This window comes from Carcharodon carcharias, chromosome 10, assembly GCF_017639515.1.
Source record: "Carcharodon carcharias isolate sCarCar2 chromosome 10, sCarCar2.pri, whole genome shotgun sequence".
NCBI lineage: Eukaryota > Metazoa > Chordata > Chondrichthyes > Lamniformes > Lamnidae > Carcharodon > Carcharodon carcharias.
The window spans coordinates 14920613-14945983 of NC_054476.1; the positions used below are offsets into that span (position 1 = coordinate 14920613).

The 25371-nt window shown below is 45.7% G+C and overlaps 1 protein-coding gene across 1 annotated transcript in view; it reads left to right on the plus strand.

The window, feature by feature from the left end:
• slc5a12 (solute carrier family 5 member 12) overlaps positions 1-25371 on the plus strand; it is an 81095-nt gene that overhangs the window by 26349 nt on the left and 29375 nt on the right. The window contains exons 6-7 of the mRNA XM_041196618.1: positions 19347-19487; positions 24420-24549. Coding sequence (XP_041052552.1) covers positions 19347-19487; positions 24420-24549 — 271 coding nt within the window. The remainder of the gene's footprint in view (positions 1-19346; positions 19488-24419; positions 24550-25371) is intronic.

Genomic DNA, 25371 nt, shown 5'->3' on the forward strand with positions numbered 1-25371 from the left:
TCAACTCTCCATTACTTTTAGCAGGAGTCAAATGAGGTCCCCACATACATTGTGTTCCCTGTTCCATCTTGTTCTCTTGTTGATGGCTAATGTCCAACTGCTGATAAGATGCACACAGCTTAAGACCTTACGCTGTTAGCGCTCTCCCTTGTGCTCTCAGTTTGCCTATACTATGTTCTGAAAAGCACTTAAACAGACACAGGGTTGTGGAGTCACATACACAATGCAATTAAAGAAGTATAACTCAATGCATAACATTGCATATATGTACATAATAGCGTTTTACCTTTAACCTGACCCTCATGTATCTCACAGTTCCCACGTTGTGTGGAGAGGAGCTCCCTCTCTGACATCTCATTTAATTTCTTTGAACAAACCAACTAGTTCAAAGTCCTGTGAGTCAATCTCTTTATAAAACATCACAACCAGCACGTCATCCATGCCAATTGCCATAATTCCCTGGGTCAGGATGGGACACAATGAAATGTGGATGAGTACAGCTCCAACAACATTCAAGAAGCTCGACACCATACAGGACAAAGCAGCCCACTTGATTGGCACTCCATCCACAAACATTCACTCCCTCCACCGCCTATGCACAGTAGCAGCATGTGTACCATCTACAAGATGCACTTCAAGGATTCACCAAGCCTTCTTAGACAGCACCTTCCAAACCCATGACCTCTACCATCTAGAAGGACAAGGCAGCTGATACATGGGAACACCACCACCTGGAAGTTCCCCTCCAAGTCACTCACCACCCTGACTTGGAAATATATCACCATTCCTTCACTGTCGCTGGGTCTGGAACTCTCTCCCTAACAGCACTGTGAGTATCCCCACATACTACAGCAGTTCAAGAAGGCTGCTCACTACCACCTTCTCAAGGGCAATTAGGGATTGGCAGTAAATGCTGGCCTAGTAAGTGTCGCCCATATCCCATGAATGAATTAAAAAAAAACTCATGCCCAATGGTGGTGACATCATCTCCACCACTCATGACCCGCTCAATAAATTAATCTATTTTTCAGTACCCTTGTTAGTTTGTTGCATATAAACTTAAGTGCTCCTGTGATGTTGCTGTATATTGGAGACTTGATCTTAGGTAAGGGACAGGGGAGGAATTGGGTGACACGTGAACTCCTGACATCCTCTTGGTTGTGGTGGCACTAACTGTATCTCAATAACATTATGCTGATGAACCGGCAATAGTGTTTTACTTCGACCCTATCTGGCTCTACTAGGCAAAGGCAGAGCATGGGATTATCGATGGGACCTGTGATACAGAGGTGAAGCGTTAGTTGTAATGCAATACCTCTCTCTTCCCATTTCAATGGTCTTACTTGGTCAAGGCTCCAAGGTCTCTGACAACTGCGTAGTTATGAGACGGTTTATCCAACATGAAACCATGTGCCATTGTGGTGTGCTGATACACATCACACCTGCATACCCATTTGTTTCTGACTTGTCGACAATTTTCCTTCTCAAGGGCAATTAGGGATGGGCAATAAATGCTGGCCTACCCAGTGATGCCCACGTCACATGAATACATAAACATATAAATCTTGTCAATTAAACAGAATGATCTTCAAATTCTTTGTAGATCGATTTATTGTTGATAACTCCTAAGAGCTCTACATTATACAACCTTACTAAGAGCCTATAAGGTTAGCACTGGGATTTGGCTACCTTCACTTCGAGCATGGGCCAGGTGAAGAAGGCAAGGCCACGCTGCCTCATAAGTTAGTACTCGTCTTTTCACTACCTCATAACCAGGCACCCAGATGGTGATTCCTAATAAAAGCGGGAATACCTTTGGACTCTTAAGTTGGAGAGTTCATTTTGGATTCAGGTTTAGTGCATATGTTTGTACATGCTGCATGTAACAACCTGAAAAAATATTCTGTTGAGAATCTTCTTGATGATTTGCCCCAATAATTTCATTAATCTTACCTCAGATCAACTGATTGGCTGCTTCAGTCTCCAGCAAGTTTTATTTTTATTTTGGTCAGTAATTCTTTGGGCTGCCTCCATATGACCCCACATACTATGTTTATCTGGTTTACATGGGCAGTATCTCCCATTCTAGACCTCTCTGCTTTCGAGCCTTGGCCCCCTCTTTCTCATCTGAATATCTGCTCCCCCAGTCTTTCCTCTGGCATTTGCCTGTGAGACTCCAATTAACTCCTTTAACATAAGACAAAACAAGTTAAAATCAGCCATTGGACATTTGCAAGAGCATCAGGTTAAAAATATCTGGGCGCAATTTCAATTTCAAGGTACATATCATTATAAGATACATCTCTTTTTTCCACCTTTCAGTCCATTCATCAGTGGATTAGGGTGTAACGTGGTGCAAAGAGGATCAGGATTCTTGAGTGCATCCTTGTCGGCATTTTGCGCAGCTTTCAATTTCACATACGAGGTATCCTCCCACTTTGTGGCTTACAGTGGATATTACCACTGTGGCTATTCCAAAATTGGGGCCAATTTAACCTGTTAAGACCATAAGACATAGGAGCAGAAATTAGGCCAATCGGCCCATCGAGTCTGCTTCGCTATTCAATCATGGCTGATAGGTTTCTCAACCCCATTCTCCTGCCTTCTCCCCGTAACCTTTGATCCCCTTACCAATCAAGAACCCGTCTATCTCGGTCTTAAATACACTCAATGACCTGGCCTCCACAGCCTTCTGTAGCAATGAATTCCATAGATTCACCACTCTCTGGCTTGCACTCTCTCTTTGTTAAGCCACAAAGCGATCCCAACCCAAGAGACCCCATTCAGCTTTTGGGAGTCTTTCCTTTAGAGGATATCCTGATATTGCCTATGGGAAGGGCCATCATGCTGAATTTGTCCTGAATCCACTGCCATTGGATTCCCCCAGTTATCCCTTTTCCACTGTGGGTACATTTTATCCATGCCCCCTTCCCTTCCTCCACACGTACATCAGTGATTCTGTGTTGAAGCCACAGCTTTTTCATGCAGTCAAGACTTGATGTTTCCCAATGGCAGCCCCCACCATGCTGTGTCTTCTCTCCCACATCCCTCTCTTCAGTCTCATTGTACAAAGCCTGTGCATCTTGGAAGCCGCCTCATTGTCCCAAAATTATCATTGAATGTCATCTCTGAAACATGTTACTGACAACTGTAACTGGTGATACAGCTTTAAATATTTAGAAATTCATCCTCATAATAAGATGGAGCACCACACATGATTACCAGCTCGGTTATTGATTCCTGTTTAACTGTACATTTCTATGGTTTATATAACATCAGTTGTCTATTTTCTTGTCGCCTTTTCTGATCAGTCAGAATAAATAGACAGCTGAGCTGGCTCTCTCCACTATTGAGAAGGTGGCCTCACCAATTTGGTTCAATCACATGCTTCTTTTTACCATAATTCAACACAAAGACCACATTGTCAATGTGGCATGCATAAAGTCACACATATTTATCAAAATACTTCTTAAATCTGTTGTGTTGTTTTTCCAATATTTCTAGCTACACATTAATTAGCCTCATTAACATAGGCCACCAGTTGCCTTAAGTGGGTATTCAGATAATTGTTTGGTAGTACAGATATTGAGTATTGCTGAAAAAAGAGAAAAGCTGTCAAAGCTTTGTGTCTTGTACTCATCAGGACAGCTTGCAAGAATTGCAAGATGTCCGCAACATGTCTCTTTTCTCAGCAATAACTAGGTATTGTTCAATGTTCCCCTCAACAACAGTGTAGTGGTAGTTCATAGTAAGTGTCCAAGCATATGCATCAGCCACCCAGTCACGGCTTGATATGGCTGTCGTTGAGGGAAGCGATGTCAACCTAATTGTTATCAAGCACATTAGAAATATATTGAGTGGGGTGGTCTGCACCAAATCTCTTAAAGCATCATTTTTAGGAATCCATTACACTTTTCTGTCACTCCCAATGACTGTGGGTGGTGGTTCAAGTGCAATTTGTGAGCAATCTCTATAAGTTCCCGAAATAAATATTTTTCCTGCAAAATGTGACCACTGATCACTATCCACTTGTAGCAGTGCTCCCCATTTACAGAACACCTCACTCAACGAAGATCACCACCATTATAGCAGTATTTCCCTACAAGTGCTGGCTTTAATTCATTTAGTGTATTTATCAACGACAACCAAGCAGTAGAGGTAAGCTGATGTAAGGAACTGGATAAAATCGATTGATAGGCGCGTTCTTGGCCTATCGGGACGGTGAGGTGGGCTGAATAAGGTCTCTATTATTGCACGAGGCTGGGTTATGCTGAGTTTCCCTTTGATCCATATCTCCTTTTAACTGAGATCACCAAACCATCAACACTAGTGTAGTTGGATCCTGCTGGCTATGGTCGCGGCTGAGAGATGCCCACTCACTGCTTGGAGACGGAACATTTCAAAATACTCGTCTGCCATCTGGGGCACCCATTAGGGGTGGCCTGAAACATGGGTGGAGAGGGGGTGTTCATGGAGTGGTTAGGGCCTACTGGTATGTAGGTAATCTGCAAACTCATTCTGTTGGCTGGGGCAGGGATTTACTTTGCTGGTTCTCTGTGAGGTGCGTTGAAAAGGTGGCCACCGCATTTACAGGGAAAATAAGCCATGTTGGTCTATGCAACCTTCCGCACTGGACACAGCACCATGCGGCCCTTGTCCAAACTGGTCACCAGGAATTGCAACCTGCCTTGTTGCCTGGCCAATACTAGAACTTCCTGCCTTCTTGGGATCCATGTTCTACAAATACACTTTTACCTTGTCTATAAAACATGGCTGCGCCCAAGCCTGCAGTGCTTCTGTGCAGAGCAGTGCAGCGTGTACAAGTAATTTACTAATGGAGGCTCACCAATCACTTCACTGATAAAGGGAAAGAGTGAACATGGTGTTGATAGCATAGGCACTGCCAGACCAAACATTAAATGATTGAGCACGAGTTTCGGTTACTGGAGACAATCAGGTAGCTATTTCGGCATTTTGGGCAAAACAGGGGTGTGTATTGGTACTGAAGAGTTCAGCTCGGCAAGACCACTGGAAATCTGTTACCAGTTTTCATTTCACATGGAAGGACAAGCCATCTATTGAAACAACGGGAACAGCAGACATTGCAGTATTCTGGACCGGGTGTATTGTGAAGTCAAAGTGAGCGGGCATTTGTGTAGCTCTTCCTGATGCTGCATCAGCTCAGCCAGCAATGTAGTCTTCTGAGGGATAATGTTCAGGTGACACCTTGTCAGCAGTGGCACCCAGTGACTTTGTCGGCAGCGGTGACCAGTGCGTCCCCTGGTTTCATTAGCAAATTATGCGGAGTATTAGGGGAGCGCAACATTAGTGTCTGTAGACCCATTCTTTCAGTAAAATGTTTCATCGTCCAAAAGGTGACCAATAAATGCCTTTCACATGGGCCATAGGCCTCTTCACTGCTGGTCAGGATTCGTGAAACGTGCATGATAGATAAGAGGTTACCTGGCGAAGAACCACAGTGATAACTGATTGGTTGCTCCTACTTCAAGGTGGAAAGGTTTACCCGTGCCTAGATTTACCAAGTGCGTCACTCAGGAACCACTTGTTTCAAAGACAAGCTGCCAAGGTGTGGTAGGGAGCCCAGTTTGACTGCACATAGCCTTCCTTCCTCTTCAGAAGATCGTACAGAGACTTGGCTAGTTCTGTGAATCTTGATATCAATGTACCTTGATATCGAACAAGACTGAAATATGACTGTAAGGCCATCTTAGAAACAGATAGAAGGAAGCTATGAATAGCTTGTACCTTTGACTTGTGTTCTTGACCAGCTGCTGAAGCAGGAACTCTCTGGAAGATTACGTTCTGCTGCAATAGTTGTGTCTTACCTGAGTTAATCTTGAACCCTGCTTCAAGTAGCTTTTGCAGAAGCTCCTTCAGAAACAAAGCATGGTCCTCTCTCGATTCCGTGGTCAGCAATTATTCATCCACATACTGCAACAAACGCTCGAGTCAAGAAAAGCTTTTACTAACTGGGGCCATGATGAGAAAGTGTTGAAGCATTGTGAAAACCTTGGAGAAAATGGGTCCAGGCATAATTCTGCTCTTCAAATCTTATCGATGGACAGGCATACTCCAACACCAGGAAATGATGCCGAGAGAAGAGAAATATTTGGCACTTGTTGGGATCTGGGACAGGAGAGTTTGAGTTTTTTGTAGGACAATTGATCACACTGGCATGACTGAGTTTAGTCTATGATAATCGATAGTTAGATGCCCTGCAGCTGCCTTCAGGTTTCTTTACTGTCCAAATTAAGGAATTTATAGTACATGTCCCCATCCCAACAACACCGTGCTGTAACAATAACTGTACCTATTTCTCAGATGCCAGGTGGCTGGCTTTATGGAATGGGCTACTGCTTAGCAAATGGACGTGGCGGCTCATTTGTCACTGTTTCCAGCCCCTTGCACCTACAATTAAGCTTACCTTTCACAAGCATTGTTCTTAGCTCTGAACAAATGCTTGAATCATGGGCCTGGGTGAGTCTGGGTGTTCGGTCATTTTAAAGCTGAGCACTGCTCGACTATCCAAGATTTCTGCCCATAGGTCTAGACATTCACAGGAAGCCACAGACATTTATTTGCATAATCTAATAGAACTTTGCACTGTTCCAACACTTTGGTGCCCAAAATCCCTCTCCCATCCTTAGCACACACAACTACCATGCACCACAAATCCCAAACAACTAAATCCATCATCACGTGGATGACAGGGACTTCAATAGCAGCGCGAGAGGGCCTGTCGAGGGCCGTTAAAAGCAATTGTTTGCTTCCCGCTGCCGCATGGCATTCAGGATGTGGGGTATGGATGGTGGTCATTGCTGACCCTGTGTTAAGAAGCACTATTTGCCATTGACCTCCATTAATTACAGTAGACACCACAGGCCGAGCATGCCCATCACATCAGAACCCCACTACCCACTGTATCGGGGGAGCAATGTGCTTCATTGGCTGTTGCCACTCATTCCCGCTCGGTGCAAAGCGTTCCATCACCACTGAAACCTGCGCTCCCTTATTTACCCCTGGGTGGTTGGTCAGGCTGATGGTGGTAATCAGAGCCAGCAGCTTGCCAATGTGGAGGGCCCCAGTTTAATTGAAGGGGACTGATATGGGGGAGGTGGACCCCTCCTTTTCTCTCTGCATTCCCAGGCCAAATGTCCTGATTTCCTACAATTCTAGCACCTCATAACCTTACTTTGATTCTGATCCCAATGTTCCCTAGTGGGTCCTTTTGCATTTACCACTGGATTACCCTTGGGGTTTGTACCAATTGGGTGGGTGATTAAACTCTTTACATTCCTCCAAGCTCGAGTGGTGCAACTGATCATATCTGCCCAGGGATTATGCATAGAGACAGAAATGCCAAGGAGTTGCCTCACCAGTGGCTGCAGCTGTGTCAAAAACATTTGCGTGTAAAGCTCATCCCCTTGAGAGGATTCGATTGAATTAGCTGGCTTGGGGGTGGGCTGGGTTTGCTTATATAAGTCAAGAGGTCTGTTGGAAAAAGCCATGGCATCTTTAGTAGGCCCCTGCACTTCCTGAGAACACGGGGCCATCAGTTTAGGTCACCCAAGCCCAACAAATAGAATATTTCATCAAAGAGGCCATTGGTATTTCCATAGCCTGCTATAAGTTTGGGGTCAATGAAGGGCCACTAGTCGTCGCCTAGGGACCATTTTCAGCTCTCCATCCTGCAATTGGTATGGATTCTCTTAAAGTTTTCCCAAGCCATGTTCACTTCCAAAGGATTAACTCCACCCCAAATGGAGCCTAATTCTCTGGCTAATGCCTGTGCTTGATCTAACATTAGGTGAACTCCTCTCTTCAGCTTGTGAAACATCTGTCCCAGTCCAACCCCTGCCAGATCAAAAGTGGCCCAAGTGTTGATCACATTCATTGGTGTTGGGCATTCGGGCGGACCCCACTGTTCCCAGTCCTTGCAATCAGGGTGACTAGCAGCTTCCCTACCCAGATTATCCCAGTTAAAACCTTCTCCATCACAAGCCCAGGCAGTGATTGTGGATATTAGAGCTTTACAAAGGCTTAATCTGCCCTGCAACTAGTGTATTTTAAATTCAAACTTAGAATGATCCTCCACATGACTGAGGGCACTCGCCATCTCTTGCAATGCACTACAGACATCCCCCAGCTGATGCTGGAGTTGATCTATTTGTTTTTGTAGTTCCTCATTCTTTTCTCTCATTCATCATATCTCTAGTGCTTGGACAGCTGCCACCTCAGTACTCGCCTGCAGCTGAGTAGCTATGCACTTGAGGTCATTGGCCCTACTCTCCAATTGTTCCCGCTCCAATGACCACTGCTGTCCCTCTTGGTGTATCCCTTGCTATGCACAAAAATGGGCAGCGTCTGCTAACAAGAGCTTCCCTTTATCTAACTTAATTTTTGCCAGAGATACCTGGCTCTGGATCTACTCAACTGCCTTCTGATATGTGTCTCCCTCTGGACTCATCAGAAACAATACTAAATCCGTAATATATAATTTTTCAAACTCTTTATCTCTGGCACGCTCAATCTCCATCAAGCCCGCCATTTCTACTATACTGTTGCTCGCTGGTAGATTGTTGGTAACTGGTAGATTGCAGTGAGCCATGGGTCTCCCTCCTTTACCAGCTAGGGGATCGGTACTACTTGCACTGAATACATTATAAAAAGGAATTAATTGTCAATCAACGTCCTGCTATCATCGCCGATTGTAGGCTTTTTCTGATTCCAATGTCCAATCATCCAACTTTGACCCATCTGACTCAACTGATTCAACTTTATTCGGTATGATTAAGACTTAATATGTTATAATATTTGAGCAGTAATTTTCAAAGTAAATTCAAGGAATCAAGTTTTATGTTACCCTGTTGTGCCCTGGGTAGAAGTTGTATGTGTTCACAGTCTCTGCCTTTCATTTTCGGCTAGCTTCCCAGGTGTCTCCTGAATTTCCCTGAAGCCTTCTACATTGATTGTCTGTCAGATGCCCTTTCTTATAACTTTGTTACAATTCAAAACCTTTTGAGCCTTGCCAAACCAATCAGCAGTTTTAACCTAAAACTGCACTATCCAATTAAAGAAGTGCCAGCTAGGAACACAAAATCCCTGTTGGCTCAGATTTTGATTTCTTGACATCATTTGGCATTTGGGACTGTTATCAGTTGTAGCTGTGCAACATCAAAGGACATGTTTTTGCACTGGAGACATATGCTGTCCTTGATGGTTAATGGCACTTGTGATGCACCCATTATCGAAGCCTTAAGCAGAGAGACCTGCTCTTCCTTTTTTTTACAGCTTCGGATTAGGTTATGGCTGACCTCGATTCCCAGACACAGCATCTCCTGCTTCATCACATGTCGTGCTGGTGGAAAAAGTACAACTTTCAATGAACTACTCACAGCTCCGATAAAGGGTCAAACAAGCTCAAAACGTTAACTCTGTTTCTCTCTCCACAGATGCTGTCAGGCCTGCTGAGTTTTTCCAGCATTTTCTGTTTTTATTGCGATCTTACTATGTCAGTTTCTCTCTTCTCTCTCTCTCTCTCTCCTACTTTGGCTATACTGTGTTCTGAAAGTCATTTACGATGATAAAGGGTCATGAATCACGTTCGGTGCAATTAGAGAAGTGTCACCTGATGTTCTCCCATTCCACATATGAATAGTAGCATATTAATAGCATTTTGCGGGTAACTTGACCCTCAGGCACTCAGACATCTCACAGTTTGCAGGGTGTCACAGCAGTCCAACAAGTTATCCTCCAACAGATTGCTGGGATTGCTGAGCACGACCTCGGGGTGTGGGGGGTGGGGGTGGGAATGGCAGTGGCTCCGTGGAGCAGAACCCTGCTATCTTCTGTCAGAGGGTAGTATTTGTCCTTCCACTACTGACATACCATTAATAACCACCATTAATGACAGGGACTTGGACAAAATTTCAAAGTTTGCGGATGACATGAAGCTCAGGGGGGAGTTAACCAAAGTGATAATGTGATGCACAATATAACTGACATCAGGACTAAGACTAATGAAATGTGCAGACACATAGCTGAACATAGAAACAGGAAAATTTATAATGGGGAGCAAAGAAATGGCTGACCAACTAAATACATACTTCGGTTCTGTCTTCACAAAGGAGGACACTAATAAAAACAAAAACAGAATTACCTGGAAAAACTCAGCAGGTCTGGCAGCATCGGCGGAGAAGCCGATGCTGCCAGACCTGCTGAGTTTTTCCAGGTAATTCTGTTTTTGTTTTTGTTTTGGATTTCCAGCATCCGCAGTTTTTTTGTTTTTAGGACACTAATAACATAGCAGAAATGTTGGGGAACACAGGGTTTAGTGAGAGGGAGGAACTGAAAGAAACCAATGTTAGTAGGGAAATGGTGCTGAAGAAATTGATGGGATTGAAGGCTGATAAATCCCCGAGGCCTGATAATCTACACCCCAGAGTACTTAATGAAGTGGCCCTTGAAATAATGGATGCAGTGGTGGTCACCCACCGAGATTCTATAGACTCTGGAACAATTCCTACAGATTGGAAGGTAGCTAATGTAACCTCTCTACTTAAAAAGGGAGGTAGAGAGAAAACGGAATTATAGACCAGTCAGCCTGACGTCGGTAGTGGGGAAAATTCTAGAGTCCATTATAAAAGATTTAACAGCTGAGCACTTGGGAAACAGTGGCAGAATCGGACAGAGTCAGCATGGATTTACAAAAGTGAAATCATGCTTGACAAATTTACTGAAATTTTTCGAGGATGTAATGAGTAGACTTGATGAGGGGGAGCCAGTGGATGTGGTTTATTTGGACTTTCAGAAGACTTTCGACAAAGCCCCACATAGGAGATTAGCGCGTAACATTAAAGCACATGGGATTGGGGGGTAGTGTATTGAGATAGATAGAAAACTGGTTGGCAGACAGGGAACAAAGAGTAGCAATAAATGGTTCTCTTTCCAAATGGCAGGCAGTGACTAGTGGGGTATTGCAGGGATCGGTGCTGGGACCCCAGCTATTTACAATATATTTTAATGATTTAGATGAGGGAACTAAATATAATATCTGCAAGTTTGCAGATGACACAAAGCTGGGTGGGAGGGTGAGCTGTGAGGAGAATGCAGAGATGCTTCAGTGTGATTTGAACAAGCTGAGCGAATGAGCAAATGCATGGCAGATGCAGTATAATGTGGATAAATGTGAGGTTATCCACTTTGGTAGCAAAAACAGGAAGATAGATTATTATCTGAATGGCTATAAATTGAGAGAGGGGAATGTGCAATGAGACCTGGGTGTCCTCATAGACCAGTCATTGAAGGTAAGCATGCAGGTGCAGCAGGCGGTAAAGAAGACTATATTCGCTGGAATTCAGAAGAATGAGGGAGGATGTCATAGAAACCTGTAAAATTCTAACAGGACTAGACAGGGTAGATGCAGGAAGGATGTTCCTGATAGTGGGGGAGTCCAGAACCAGGAGTCACAATCTGAGGATACAGGTAGACCATTTAGGACTGAGATGAGAAATTTCTTCACCCAAAGAATGGTGAGCCTGTGGAATTCGCTACCACAGACAGTACTTGAGGCCAAAACATTGTATGTTTTCAAGAAGGGGTTAGATATGGATCTTGGGATGAAAGGGATCAAAGGATATGGGGAGAAAGTGGGAGCAGGCTATTGAGTTGGATGATCAGCCATGATCATAATGAATGGTGGAGCAGGCTCGAAGGGCCGAATGGCCTACTCCTGCTCCTATTTTCTCTGTTTTTCTATGTTCATATGAAGCGTAAAGTTATATATTTTGGTAGGAAGAATGAGAAAAGGCAATATACACAAAATGGCACAATCTTGAAGGGGATGCAAGAACAAAGAAACCCGTGGGGCAGGATTTTGAGGTCGTCAGGCGGGCGCGGTGGGCTGGTCCGGGAGACACGCACAATCAGCCCCGATCACGATTTCACGCTATTGGGATGACCAAGGACTGCCCAGCGTGAAACGCAGCTCGTCGCTGGTCAGGAAGGGCCTAGCGGAGGCAGATGCCTGTTGGCCGCTGGGTCCAATGGTGACCCAGCAGCCAGTTTAAAAACAGCCCAGGCAACCCCTGGAAGGCTGCCACGAATGAACATCTCCATTGCATCTTCAACATTCAACTTGTGGATTCGAATGCGGCTGGAGACACCAGGTGGGAGGGGAGGCTGGGTGGGCACTGGACCCCCTGCTTTTTGGATGAAGGCCTCGCTGTCCTCGGGGTGGAGGTGGCTGCCAGGAGGGCCACCCTTGTCCCCAGGGATGGGAGGAGGAGGCCACCGCACCTCACCAAGAGGGCATGGGAGGAGGTGGCAACGCTGGTGAACAGCTTTGATGTGGTGCGGCGCACATGGGTGCAGTGGCGGAAGAGGTTCAATGGCCTGCTGAGCTCAGGAAGGGTGAGTACCGTATTGGCATGGGTCAGTGTGCAGAAGTGTTAAGATGTGGTCATTCCCCCTGTGGACCTTAGGGGGGTTAGATTCTGAGTGCCAACTGTCAGTGATGCTGGAGCTGGCCAAGGGGGCGTGGGGGGTGGGTTGGGGGGTGGTGAGCCCTGGCTGCTTGGGCTCAGTGCCTTGTGGCTCAAGGGCCACGATACGGATGCAAGGTGTTCTTCAGTTTGGGTTGGCCAGGCTGCAATGGCGCTCCAGGTAGAGAGTGGACTAAGCAATGCTGCTCTGTCCTTTCAGGAGAAGACGAGCCATAACAAAGGAGAGAGGGCATGTACCGGCGGAGGGTAGCCCAACCTGCTGCTGCTCAGCAGGTTCGAGCAGGGTGCCCTTGAGTGCGAGAGCCAGCACGCTCCTCGTGCAACCAGGCGTGGAGAAGCTGGGGTGCCAGATGAAGGTAATAGTGCAGTGCACAGAGGTGAGAGTTTCAGATTGTGCAACCTTTCTAGTGTCATCCCATCATTGATGTGAACCTTGAATCTGAAGCCCCCATTGATCATTGAAAGACGATAGCACCATGACGCAGGTCTTCATTGTCTCACCAGGGTGCCTGGCATGCACAGTGACATTGTGGTGACGTTAACTAATGACTTGTCCTTGATCTCCCTTTTAGGTTCGCCAGCTTGCAATCGCTCTGTGGACCCTGAAGAGCTATCCCTGATGCCAGAGGACCACCGGGCTTGATTTGCACCTGCGTCACACCCGCTCTCTGAAGCAGGCACCAGTGCAGCTACCAGTACCTCGGTGGGCATTAGATCAGCAGCTAGAATGTTGGTGCACATTGGTGAGGGCCCTTCACATTCGCTTGGGGTGCAGGCAGAGGCACAGAGTGCCCAGGACACCGGCAGTCGGAGGACTGCTGGGAACCAGGATGATGCTCAGTCGAAGGCTGATAATGAGCCTCTGGAGTCACCGATTAGGCACCAGATGCTGGATGTCCATCAAATGTGTGGGAGGATCCAGCGGAGATCCATGTCGCTCTGTGTGCCATGGTCTCCATTATGGAATAGTCCCTGCGTAGCGTGAGCACTGCGTTGACTCTCATGGTTGAGTGCATTGCCTCCTCCATTGAGAGAATGATTCTTATTGGAGAGGGAGCTCCAGGGACAGAATGAGAGGCTCCTGGGGTTGCACTCGCACCTGCAAGTCCTCACTCAGGCAATGACCTCAGATGGTAAGTGCTGGTGTGGGAGATGGATGTATCCCAGCTAGGTGCCCGTCCATCAATGGTGAGCAGGGAGGTCCAGAGTGACCTCATATTGGTGCACGAGCTGCTTGTCGTCTTTGCGGGCTCCTCTCAGGGTGCTCTGGATGATGACTGCAGCTCCTCTGCCCCTCCACTAGTGACAGTGGCATCTGATGAGGCTGCGATGAACTGAGGAGATACCAGCCGTGGCACTGGCCAGTCCCTCCCAGGCTGGGCCAGCACAGGCTCCACTCGCCAGAAGACAACTGCCAAGGTCATTAAGGCCAACAAGACAGCAGAGCCAGCAGGCTGTCTCCAATGCTGGTGCCAGCGAAGGCGGTGGGGGGGTGGGGGGGTGGGGGCCAAGAAGTAGTAATCGCAAATATAAGTTAAAGGCACCAAGAGCACTAAAGGGAGAGTTCAGGGTGATTTTCTATTCATTTATATTTGGTTTATCTTTACTGGTCTGGGAATCTGAGAATGAATGCACGTTCATGGAGTGGGAGACCTTCCTGTTGATGAAGGCACCGGGCTCACCTGCTGGCACCTTGATGGCCACGTGTACAGTCTATTGCACCCAGTAGTGAGTCAGAAGAGCAACCCAGCAATAACTGCAAAGCCTCTGGCTCCCTCAGCCTGGCTGGCCTCGTCCAGTTGGTAAAGAATAAAGGCCAGTATCCACCCGAACAGAACTTCTGTCACCAGCTTGATGCAACTGTGGACAGCTGATTCAGAGACTCCACAAAGATCCCCCACTAACCCCTGAAAAGAACGGGAGGCATAGAAGTTGAGGGCCACTGTGACCTTCAGAATCACTGACATGGGGTGTCCATCCACACGGTCAGAGCTGATCTCAGGGCTAATCATCTGACAAATGGTGGCCACTGACTCCCTTGAGAGTTGGAGCCTCCTTCAGCATTGCCCCTCGGACATATTGAGGCAGCTGCATCACCGCCTGTAAACCACTGGCAGCAGGATAGTGGCATCTTCTGCGGCCCCTTCTGCCTTGGACTACCTGCTGGCCCTGCCCCCCTTGTGCCTGCGCCTCTCCTCCCACAGGTCGCTCCCCTGGAAGCTGCATTGGGACACCTGACCACCTCTCCCTTCTGCCCCTCTCTTACTCCTTAGAGGAGGTGCCTCCAGCGGAGACCACAATCCCTATTGCCAGGGTAACGGAAGGCTGTCTGATACCTGAAAGGGTCCACACTGTGTGAAACCTCTGGGGGCCTTGGAAACACCAAGGTGTCCTGAAATGAATCCTGGAAATGCTAAGAATGAAGTCCCGAACAAAGATGAAGCTGACAAGTACCAATAAGTCACCAGCAGCGGACTATCTACCAAACTCCTCACGAATGACACTGGCAATGCTACTCTCCCTCCTTTATCCCGCCCGTGGATGAGGCTTTTGAAAGTGTCGGCTGGCTGCCTGCCCGTGTGACGAGCGTGAACTCGCATGGTCAGTGAAAAGTCAGTGTCAATCGGCTTTTTAATGGCCTTAAGTGGCCTCTTCATTAATGGCGGGCGTGGCTCTGGCTCCCACTCGCACCTGTCGACCAAAATATTGTGCAAGTGTGTGATGGCGTCGGGACATTCACCCGATGTCATCGTGTGCTATTTTACACCCAATCGGGTCGGGAATGCGCCCGCCCGCGGGACCTAAAATTTTGCCCGTGGTGTTTGCATACCTGTCTTTGAAGGTGGCAGGACAAGTTGAGGCAGCTGCTAAAAAAGCATGTGGCATCCTTGACTTTGTGAATAAATAGGTAGAGTATAAAAACAAGGCAGTTCTCTGCCCGAAGGCAGGCCTGACCCACAGTGCCACCACCCCCAACATACGAGTTTCAGCTGCGGCTTAGGTGGTAGTGCTCTCACCTCTAAGCTACAAGGTCACAGGTTCAATCCCACTCCAAGGTTTGAGTGCATAAGGACCAAAGCTGACAGTCCAGTGCAGTACTGAAGGAGGCTGCACTGTCAGAATTGCTGTCTTTTTGGATGAGATGTTAAACCAAGGCCCCCTATGCATGTGCAAGTGGATGTCCCATGGCACTATTTCAGAGAAGGACAAGGGAATTACCTCCAGTGTCCTGGCCAATATCTCTCCCACAATCAACATCGTAAAAACAGCAGAGGTCACTGTTATATTGCTATTAGTAAAATTCTGCAGATGCTGGAAATCTGAAACAAAAACAGAAAAAGCTGGAAAAACTCAGCATGTCTGACAGCATCTGTGGAGAAAAAGAAAAACAGATTTAACGTTTTGAGTCCTTATGACTCATCCTCAGAGCATTGTTAACCTGTTATGACCAGCTCCTGGGCGAGATTCCCTCAATTTGTTAACTTTCCTAACGGGACTCCAATTTTGTTATGCTCCTGGGTGAGGAGGAATGAGCTGGCTCCCCTTCTTCATTCAGCTGCCTCGGTTGGTCGCAACAAGGTTAATTTAAAAGGGATCCCTTCACCCCATGGATACCTTTTCCCAGTCCAAAGTATTTATTTTTCAGGAGGAGCAAATTTAACCAGGCTTTCTTGAATCAAAGAAGGAGTAATTTTATTAGTTGGTAAAACCCGAGAAAAAATAATTAAAACGCAACACACATCACACAGAGCAGAAATGAGAAGTTAAGAGTACAAATAAAAGTTAAAAAAAAAGGATCAGTCTTTGGCTTGTCTATGAGGCATAGATGGCGAAGCATTGCGGCCATTAAGTTGAGTGATTCCAGCAGAGCTGACTTTAGCAGTTTTGCAGTTGTCTTGGAGACTCTTAGTTCTGCAGGATAGCTGAAGAGGCTGCCCTATTTCCTTTTTGATTGTGGCTTCTGCTGAGCCTTGCTTCCGGCAACAGAGAGAGAGACAGAGAGAGAAAGAAAGGGACTTCGCCTACAATTGCAGGGGTGGCCATTTGGTCTTCTTGTGCTGTCACTCTCACAGCACACCAGCACAAATCCATTTTTTTCCTGTGTATTCCAGGAAAGGACATAGTCATTTTGCATTCATATTAGAACGATTTACCCATTCTGAGATATAAACCAACAGGAGATGGGTTTTGTGGGTGGCTGCTGAGACCTGCAAATCAGTCTTCTGACCCTGCAACCACAGGAGATTAAAGTTCAGTCTTTTGATCTTTCCTATCTCTCTTTCAAGTGTCTCTGCTGGAAGAAGGCCATGACACCTTTTCAGGCGTGACATTCCATGTTCTCTTGAGACAGGTCTGTCAGCATAATCCACATAGTAGTTTTCCAGAAAGCTGTCACTGCAGAAACATGCTCTGGGAGGTTTCTTAACCAAACAAAGTGAACATCTGTGGCTGCTTGTATTATAGTCAGCTCCCCCACCCCCCCATACAGCCATTTTACTAGGAAACCCCTCCCTATAATTTATTCCCCCGTGCTAGCCACACATTGGTTGAACAAATCACATGACCCCCGACTCAGCTGAACTGACCTTAAAGTGCCAGTCATCACAGTCACTTTACATTATCAGCCATCTTTTGCTCAGTTTCCTTGCTTGTATTTCTTTAAAAACACAAAAGTCTTCCTTAAAAAGTTCAATTTGCCTGCAAGTAGTTTGTGGCGGTAATCAGCTTTTCGGGACAAACCACATTCATAATTCTTTTAAAAATTGACTGATTATGGATGTTATCCTGTGATGCTGACACAACTGAAGCAAAAAGTAGGGCATGGAGGCAGGTCCCAAATCCACCCAGCTAGAACAGGAAGCAAGCCCAGTGCTGTTGGCACCAACCTGATCCATATCAGTCAACTGAGCTGTCCAGCCCCCTAAAAAGACTGAGTAGCTGTGGCAACATGCATGTAGCCCACAGCTATTAATAGTGTTGGCAGCGGCTCCAATTTTCTCTCACATGGCGGACCAGGAATCTCTCGCTCTCTTACCGCCTGCCATTGGCGCATGTTGGAACAACATACAAGTTTTTCGGCTGTGCTGTCCCTTGGCCATAAAGTCCTCAATGAATGGAGAGTTTCTGGCTCAGAGGCAGGTATGCTGCCTGCTGCACCACAAGACCTCCTTGAAATTATGCTAAACCTTTAGAAAATGTTCTGAGACATTGGCTGGCATTTTTAAAAAAAATTTGTTTGGGGGATGTGGGCATCATTTATTGCCCTTGAGCTGAGTGGCTTGCTAGGCCATTTCAGAGGGCAGCTAAAAGTCAGCCACATTGCTGTGGGCCTGGAGTCACCGATTCCCTTCCCTGAAGAGCATCAGTGAATCAGATGTTTTCTTTAAATGGCCATCATTAGACTTTTAATTCCAGATTTTCATTGAGTCCAAATTCCACCGTCTGCCATGGTAGGATTTGAACCCAGGTTCCCAGAGCATTACCCTGGGTCACTGGATTACCAGAGATAGGCCAGTGACAATACCACAATGCCACTGCTTCCCCAGGTACCAGCACTGAGGAATTTCAATTGTGTGGATAGACTGGAGGATTTAGGGTTGGTCTCATTAGGGATCCTTGAGGTGGAGAAGAATAAGAGGAAATGTGATCAATGTGTCTAAATTCATGAACGGTTTTGATAGTTTAGCCAAAGTTAAACTGTTTTGAGTGGTAGGAGGGTCAGTAACTAAAGGACACAGATTGAAGGTGAGAAGCAAAGGAACCAGAGGTGACAGATGAAAACAATTTTTTACACAGAAATTTGTTCCGATCTGGAATACACTGCCTGAAAGAGTGGTGGAAACAGATTCAATCATAACTGTCACAAGAGAGTTGGATAAATACTTAAAAGTAAAATAAATTAACAGGGCAATAGGGAAAAAATGGGGTAGTGGGGCTACCAAAGAACTGGCACAGGCACTTGGGCCAAATAGCCTCCTTCTGTGCTTTTTTAAAATTCATTCATGGGATATGGGTTTCGCTGGCTGGGCCAGAATTTATTACCCATCCCTAACTGCCCTTGAGAAGATGGTGGTGAGCTGCCTCCTTGAACCGCTGCCGTCCATGTGGTGTGGGTACACCCACAGTGCTGTTAGGAAGGGAGTTCCAGGATTTTGACCCAGTGACAGTGAAGAAACAACGATATATTTCCAAGTCAGGATGGTGAGTGTCTTGGAGGGGAACTTGCAGGTGGTGGTTTTCCCATCTATCTGCTGCTCTTGTCCTTCTAGATGGCAGTGGTCATGGGTTTGGAAGGTGCTGTCTAAGCAGATTTGATGAATTCCTGCAGGGCATCTTGTAGATGGTACACGCTGATGCTAATGTGCATCGGTGGTGGAGAGAGTGAATGTTTGTGGATGTGATGCCAATCAAGTGGACTGCTTTATCCTGGATAATGTCAAGCTTCTTGAGTGTTGTGGGAGCTGCACTCACCCAGGCAAGTGAGGAGTATTCCATCACACTCCTGACTCGTGCCTTATAGATAGTGGACAGGCTTTGGGGAGTCAGGAGGTAAGTTACTCATCGCACAATTCCTGGCCTCTAACCTGCTCTTGAGGCCACACTATTTATATGGCTACTCCAGTTCAGTTTCTGGTTAATATGATGATACTGTGAAAGCACCGATACAGACATGGGGGGGCCAGAAAGTTTCTTTCTTTGCTTTTAATGTTTATAGCTCCAAAGTAGTGGATTCACCTCAGACTTTACAGTTGAATAGAATGTTACTTGAGAAAGTGAATTAAGAAGACAAGACTTGCTTTGTTTAATTTACACTTGAATTAGTTTCAATGTAGATCCTTTGAGGCGTCATACCTTTTGGACATTGGCAGTAGGGGGCACGTTTACCTGGTTAGGAATCTATGGAGTGAATCAATCCATCGTCCAAAGATGCATCTCGTGCAAATCAGAAAAACACGCCAAAATGTAAGTGCAAAACTGTTTGTTTTCTTAGCCATCCAATGTGGACATTACACAAGTGTTTCCAATGACCTATTTCCATTGTTGTTCTCACTAAGGTGACAGATGTGTAATATATAATATATATATGTATAAGCTCCTGAGGAGTCTTGATAGGGTGGATGTGGAGAGGATGTTTCCTCTTGTGGAAAAACCTAGAACCAGGGGGTCACTGTTTAAAAATTAAGGGGTCGCCATTTAAAACAGGCGAGGCAAAATTTTTTCACTCAGACAATTGTGTGTCTTTGGAACCCTTTTCCCGAATATTTTTAAGGCAGAGGTGGATAGATTCTTGGTAAGCAATGGGGTGATAGGTTATCGGGGATAGGCGGGATACAGATTTGAGGTTACCATCAGATCAGCCTTGATCTTATAAAATGGCAGAGCAAGCTCGAGGGGCTGAATGGCCTACTCCTACTCCTTGTTCGTATGCTTGTATGTTGGTGCTGTAGTTTGAAACTTCTTCCATTTGAGGCATCTTGTGTCAGGTTCAAGTTTGTTTAGCTACCAAGTAGACCACTCTGAGCTCTGCCCCAACAATTTTCCTCAAATCTTACATCAGAAATCTTGCACCAAGTGACATTTGTTTCACTCCACACATCAAACATCCTGTGACTTCACTTGGTGAGACTGTCAGGTTCTAAATAAGGGACAGATTTGTGCTGTCAGCAACACAGTGACATAGGATCCTTACAGGAGACAGACACAGGACTCTATCACCCCTTTAGTCTGAGCTGGATTTGAGGCCAGATTCTGGACTTGAAACCCACAGCATCACCTATTTCCCTAAAAAAAAATTGTTACTGTCACAAAGTTATCTGCAATATTTATTTTTCACAATCATTGCCCATTCACTGTGCTTCATAAATTAGATTTGTTTTCATTTGCAATTCTATTACAAAATGCTATACATGAGTGAGTGCACAAAAGAACTGAACATCATCTTAATATTCATAGGCATGTTACAGTACATGACACATCCAGATCCTTTACATGAGGACTATTCGTATTTAATATCAATATGAGGTTCACCAAGTCAATTAAGGTTGCATGATGTTCCTTTCTTTCCTGGGAGGAAGCATATTACATTTCAAAAACTCACCATCATTAGAATAATGGATGCATCCTTTGCTCCTATGGACCAGCATTTTGGCACATTGTAAGAGGTAATTTTACAAGATGATTCCATTACAGAGTTTCACTCACCAGGAGGGCATAAGTTGCAAGGATTGAACTTCAAGGGAGGAGGTGACAACTGAATTCCTAACATGCATTCCATAAATGCCAGGGTGTGTGTCAGGATCACATCATTGTAAAATGACCCTGCATACATAACATCACCAGGCCACCACCAGGCTCTTACTGTTGATAAAGTGCAGAGAACATTTTCAAGCTCCTATGAAATGCTTCCAAGCAAAATTCAACAATACAAATATTAGAAACATCGACATGGGCCAGATTTTGCAGTGAAACGAGGGTGGTTTCTGCTGATGTCAAAAAAAAGGCTGCCCACAAAGGTTGAGCAATCTCTGTGGTGCGAATTTTCTCCTTCCCCAATGTCTGTTGAGCACTGGCATCAAGTTAAGGAGATCTCCAGGAATCCAGCAATAACAATGTCATCAAGCAGAGTAAGCAGCCAATCATACTGAATCACTCTCACAGACAGCAAACCCAGATGAGCTGAATTATTCGCTTTTAATTGAAGGTCTATGGAGAGCCACTCCTGGAGTCTGAACATGCGCAGTTAGATGCAAAAAAACCCAGAGATTGCTGTCAGCAATTCTATGCTTCCCCATAGGGTGGCTACATTCAATAGAAACCACAGAGTTGATTAGAATTTGCCCTTTTATGGTTGGGACATTGACCTGGGATTGCGGTAGAAGCCAAAATATCATCAGCAAACTTTAATAAAAAATATTTTCTAAATATGAATTTTGTTATTATAATAGAGAATTTTGACATCCCACAAATATAAAACTAATCCTTCAGGGCCAGTGAAATTGTTCAGTAGTAATTGTGAACCTAGTACGTTGATTGAAACACTTTTCCATGTCATTCGACAGCACATAACTTTTTCTAGGTTCTTTATGTGGAGATGAATAAGGTGAAAGGATAAGTTCTCAACAACTCAATGATTCCTAATTGAGTGGAGTCTGGAAGAACTTCAATTGTGCACCATCTGGGGAATCAGAAAACCACTGATAGCAACTAATGGATTCCTGCAATTAACTGCACATTTACGGACTTCAGAAGCTGACAGTTTCCTTGCCATTGCTGCCACAAAATCACAGAAGAAGGCCATTGAGCCCATCATGCCTGTGCTAGCTCTCCAAGGGAGCAACTCACCTCATGAAAGCCAGACCACATTTTGTTTCAATGTTTAAAGAGGCTAAAAGTTTCCGAGTGAATGATCCATCTCGGCCTCCATCTGAGGTCCCCACCAAAATAGGTGTCAGAGTTCAGCCAATTCAATTCACTCTACATGATATCAAGAGATGGCTGAACGCACTGGATACAGCAAAGGCTTTCGTCCCTGATAACATCCTGGTAGTTAGTAAAGTCTGAAGACTTGAACTCCAGTGCTAGCTGTGCCCCTAAGTGAGCTGCTCAAGTTCTGCCACAAAACATCTACCTGGTATTGTGGAAAATTACCGAGATGTGCCCGGCCCACAAAAATCAGGACAAACCCAATGCGACAATTACCGTCCATCAATCTACTCTCAGTCAGCAGCAAATTTATGGAAGGTGTCGACGACAGTGCTGTCAAGCGGCACTTAGTCAGCTATCATCTGCTTCCTGACGCTCAGTTTGAGTTCCACCAGGGCCACTCTGCTCCTGACCTCATTACAGCCTTGGTCCAAATATGAACAAAAGAGCTGAATTCCAAAGGTGGAGTAAGAGTGACTGCCATAGTACCATATAACCATAGAAAAGTTACAGCACAGAAGGAGGCCATTTGGCCCATCTTGTCCATGCCAGCCCGAGGACAGCCAGGTGTCCTTTCTACTCCCACCTTCCTGCACCCGGCTCATAGCCCTGCAGTTACAGCACTTGACAGATACATGAATAGGATAGAGGGATATGGACCCTGGAAGTGCAAAATGTTTTAGTTGACGGGCAATATGATCGGCGCAGGCTTGGAGGGCCGAAGGGCCTGTTCCTGTGCTGTACTTTTCTTTGTTCTTTGTTCTTTGTTCACTTAAGGTGCAGATCCAGGTATTTTTTAAAAGAGCTTAGAGTTTCTGCTTTTACCACCAACTTGGGCAGCGAATTCCAGACACCCACTACCCTCTGCTTAAAAAAGTTCTTCCTCATGTCCCCTCTACTCCTTCTGCCACTTATCTTGAATCCATGTCCCTTGGTTCTAGAATTCTCCATCAAGGCCCTTGACAGCAAGGCAGCATTTGACTGAGTGTGCATCAAAGAATGCTAGCAAAATTGAAGTCAGTGGGTATCTGGCGGGGTGTTGGGGGGGCTTGCGGGGGGGAGGCGCGGGGAGGGATTGGGGTGGTGTGGTGGGGAGACGTGACTTTCCACTGTTTGAAGTCATACCTAGCACAAAAGAAGATGGTTGTGGTTGTTGGAGGTCAACCATCTCAACAACTGGACATCACTGCATGAGTTCCTTGGGGTAGTGCCCCAGGCCCAGCCATCTTCACTTGCTTCATCAATAACCTTCCCTCCATCATTAAGTCAGAAGTGGAGATGTTTGCTGATGCTTGCACAGTGTTCAGTAAGAGTTGAGACTCCTCAGATATTGAAGCTTTCTGTGTCCATATGCAGCAAGACCTGGACAATATTCAGGTTTGGGCTGTTAAGTGACAAGTAACATTTGCATCATGCAAGTGTCAGGCAATAATCATCTCCAACATGAGAGAATCCAACCATCACTCCTTGACATTCAGCAGCATTACCACCATTGAATCCCCAACTATCAATAACCTGAGGGTTACCATTGAACAGAACCTTAACTGGACCAGCCACAGGGCTGGATTTTACACTCCCCCCACTGGTGAGTCTGAAAGTGGGAGAGCATAAAAAATTCAGTGGGTGGCCTTCCCGCCAAGTACTCACCTGCCCCTGACCTGTCTGATATTTTATGGGGTGTGATGGAAACTTTGCTGGCCGGTTCAGCCTTGGGCCTATTAAGGCCCTTAAGTGGCCAATTATTGGCCATTTATGGTCCTGATCCTACTGTCATCAGTATTTTACTGCAGCATGGGAGGTCCATACCATGTGGGAGACCCGACAGCTTTAGCTGTGTGAACGAGTGTCAGGCTAGGGGTGTTACTTCCTTTGAAGGGGCCCCTGAGCCCATTGGAGGCACCCCACTCCCCAGCCTCAAGGTCATTCCCACCCCCACTTTAACCCTCCTCCAGACCTCTTGGATCTGCCCCCACCCCCCTCCTCCTTCGACCCTCTCGCTGAGGCGCCTGGACTTACCTGGGCTCCTTGGTGCCTGCAGCCCCAGTAGCGCCCATTGCTCCTGGCTGACACTGCTGGGACTACGGAGCTGCCTGCCTCCAATTGGCCAACAGCTCTCTAGCGCAGGACTTCCTCTTTCCAAGGGTCTTTTGACAGCACCTTCCAAACCCGGACATTTACTATCTGGAAGGAGAAAGGTAACAGATGCAATCTGAACACCGCCACCTGCAAGCTCCCCTCCAAGCCACACACCATATTGACTTGCAACTATATCATCATTCTTTCATTGTTGCTGGGTCAAAATCCTGGATCTTTCTTCCTAATAGCTAGGTGTAACTATAGTTGGACTATTTCAAGAAAGCACCTCTCCTTCTCAAGGGCAATTAGGGATGGGCAACAAATGCTGGCCTTGCCAGCAATGCTCACATCCAATGAAAGACGGCACATAAATGACAAACTCAATTCTTGTCCTAGGGCACTGTACCTGAATTTGCTTGGTCTCTGGGTGATCACTGTCTGCGCAGTGTTCTCTGGGCTGATTATGTATGGGTATTACGTGAACTGTGATCCTTGGACTGCAGGATTCATTTCAGCATCAGACCAGGTAAGCTGTAAAACTAACAGTAATAAAATCTTCCAACATGAATCTTCTACAAAATCATTGCAGCATTTACAAAAAATATTGTAAACTTGTTCCCTTTCTCCTTAGCAAGGGAGGACAACTCAGTTTAACCATCCGTCCACTTTATGCTCTACAGGTTGTTTGCAGTAGGCAGCTGGGAGGGAATTACTTCCCGAATTAGTCTATGTCAGAAGCTTATGATTGAAGCTGGTCCTCATATTAACAAAGAGTATAATTAACGTTTCATTCACGCCGCTGCTAAGCATGTAGTGTAACCTCAAAGGCAGGTGTGGGTTAACAATGGAGCGGAACGAAAATGAAATGAGGCTGGGCGCAGGCTATCTCTGAGGAAGAATGTGGCATCCTCCTTCAGTGAGTCTCATTTTGGTTCAGATGCTAACTGCAGATCTACACTACAACTTTAACGAAACTGGTTTACACTGACAGTACAGATACAATATAATAAAGTCTCAGACTTCCCAAAGTTTGGCATATAGCTCATAATGAAAGCTGCATGTATTTTTAATCTATTCTACAGCCGTACGAAATTCAATTAGAGGAAATTTACGGCTGAGCCTTCAATGAAAGGAACACTTTGCAGCGGAAAAATATAATACAATGTCTGTGGGCACAATGATTGCAGTTTTCAATGCTATGTTGAATTTTACGATGGACAGTGTGGGAGGAAGAGAGCTATAAATTAATCAAAACCTGGAAACTAATTTGCAACAATGGAGTTTTAGTGGGATCTGGGATTCAGAAATTTCAAATGATGAAAAAAGAATACAATGTCTTAAGGAAATA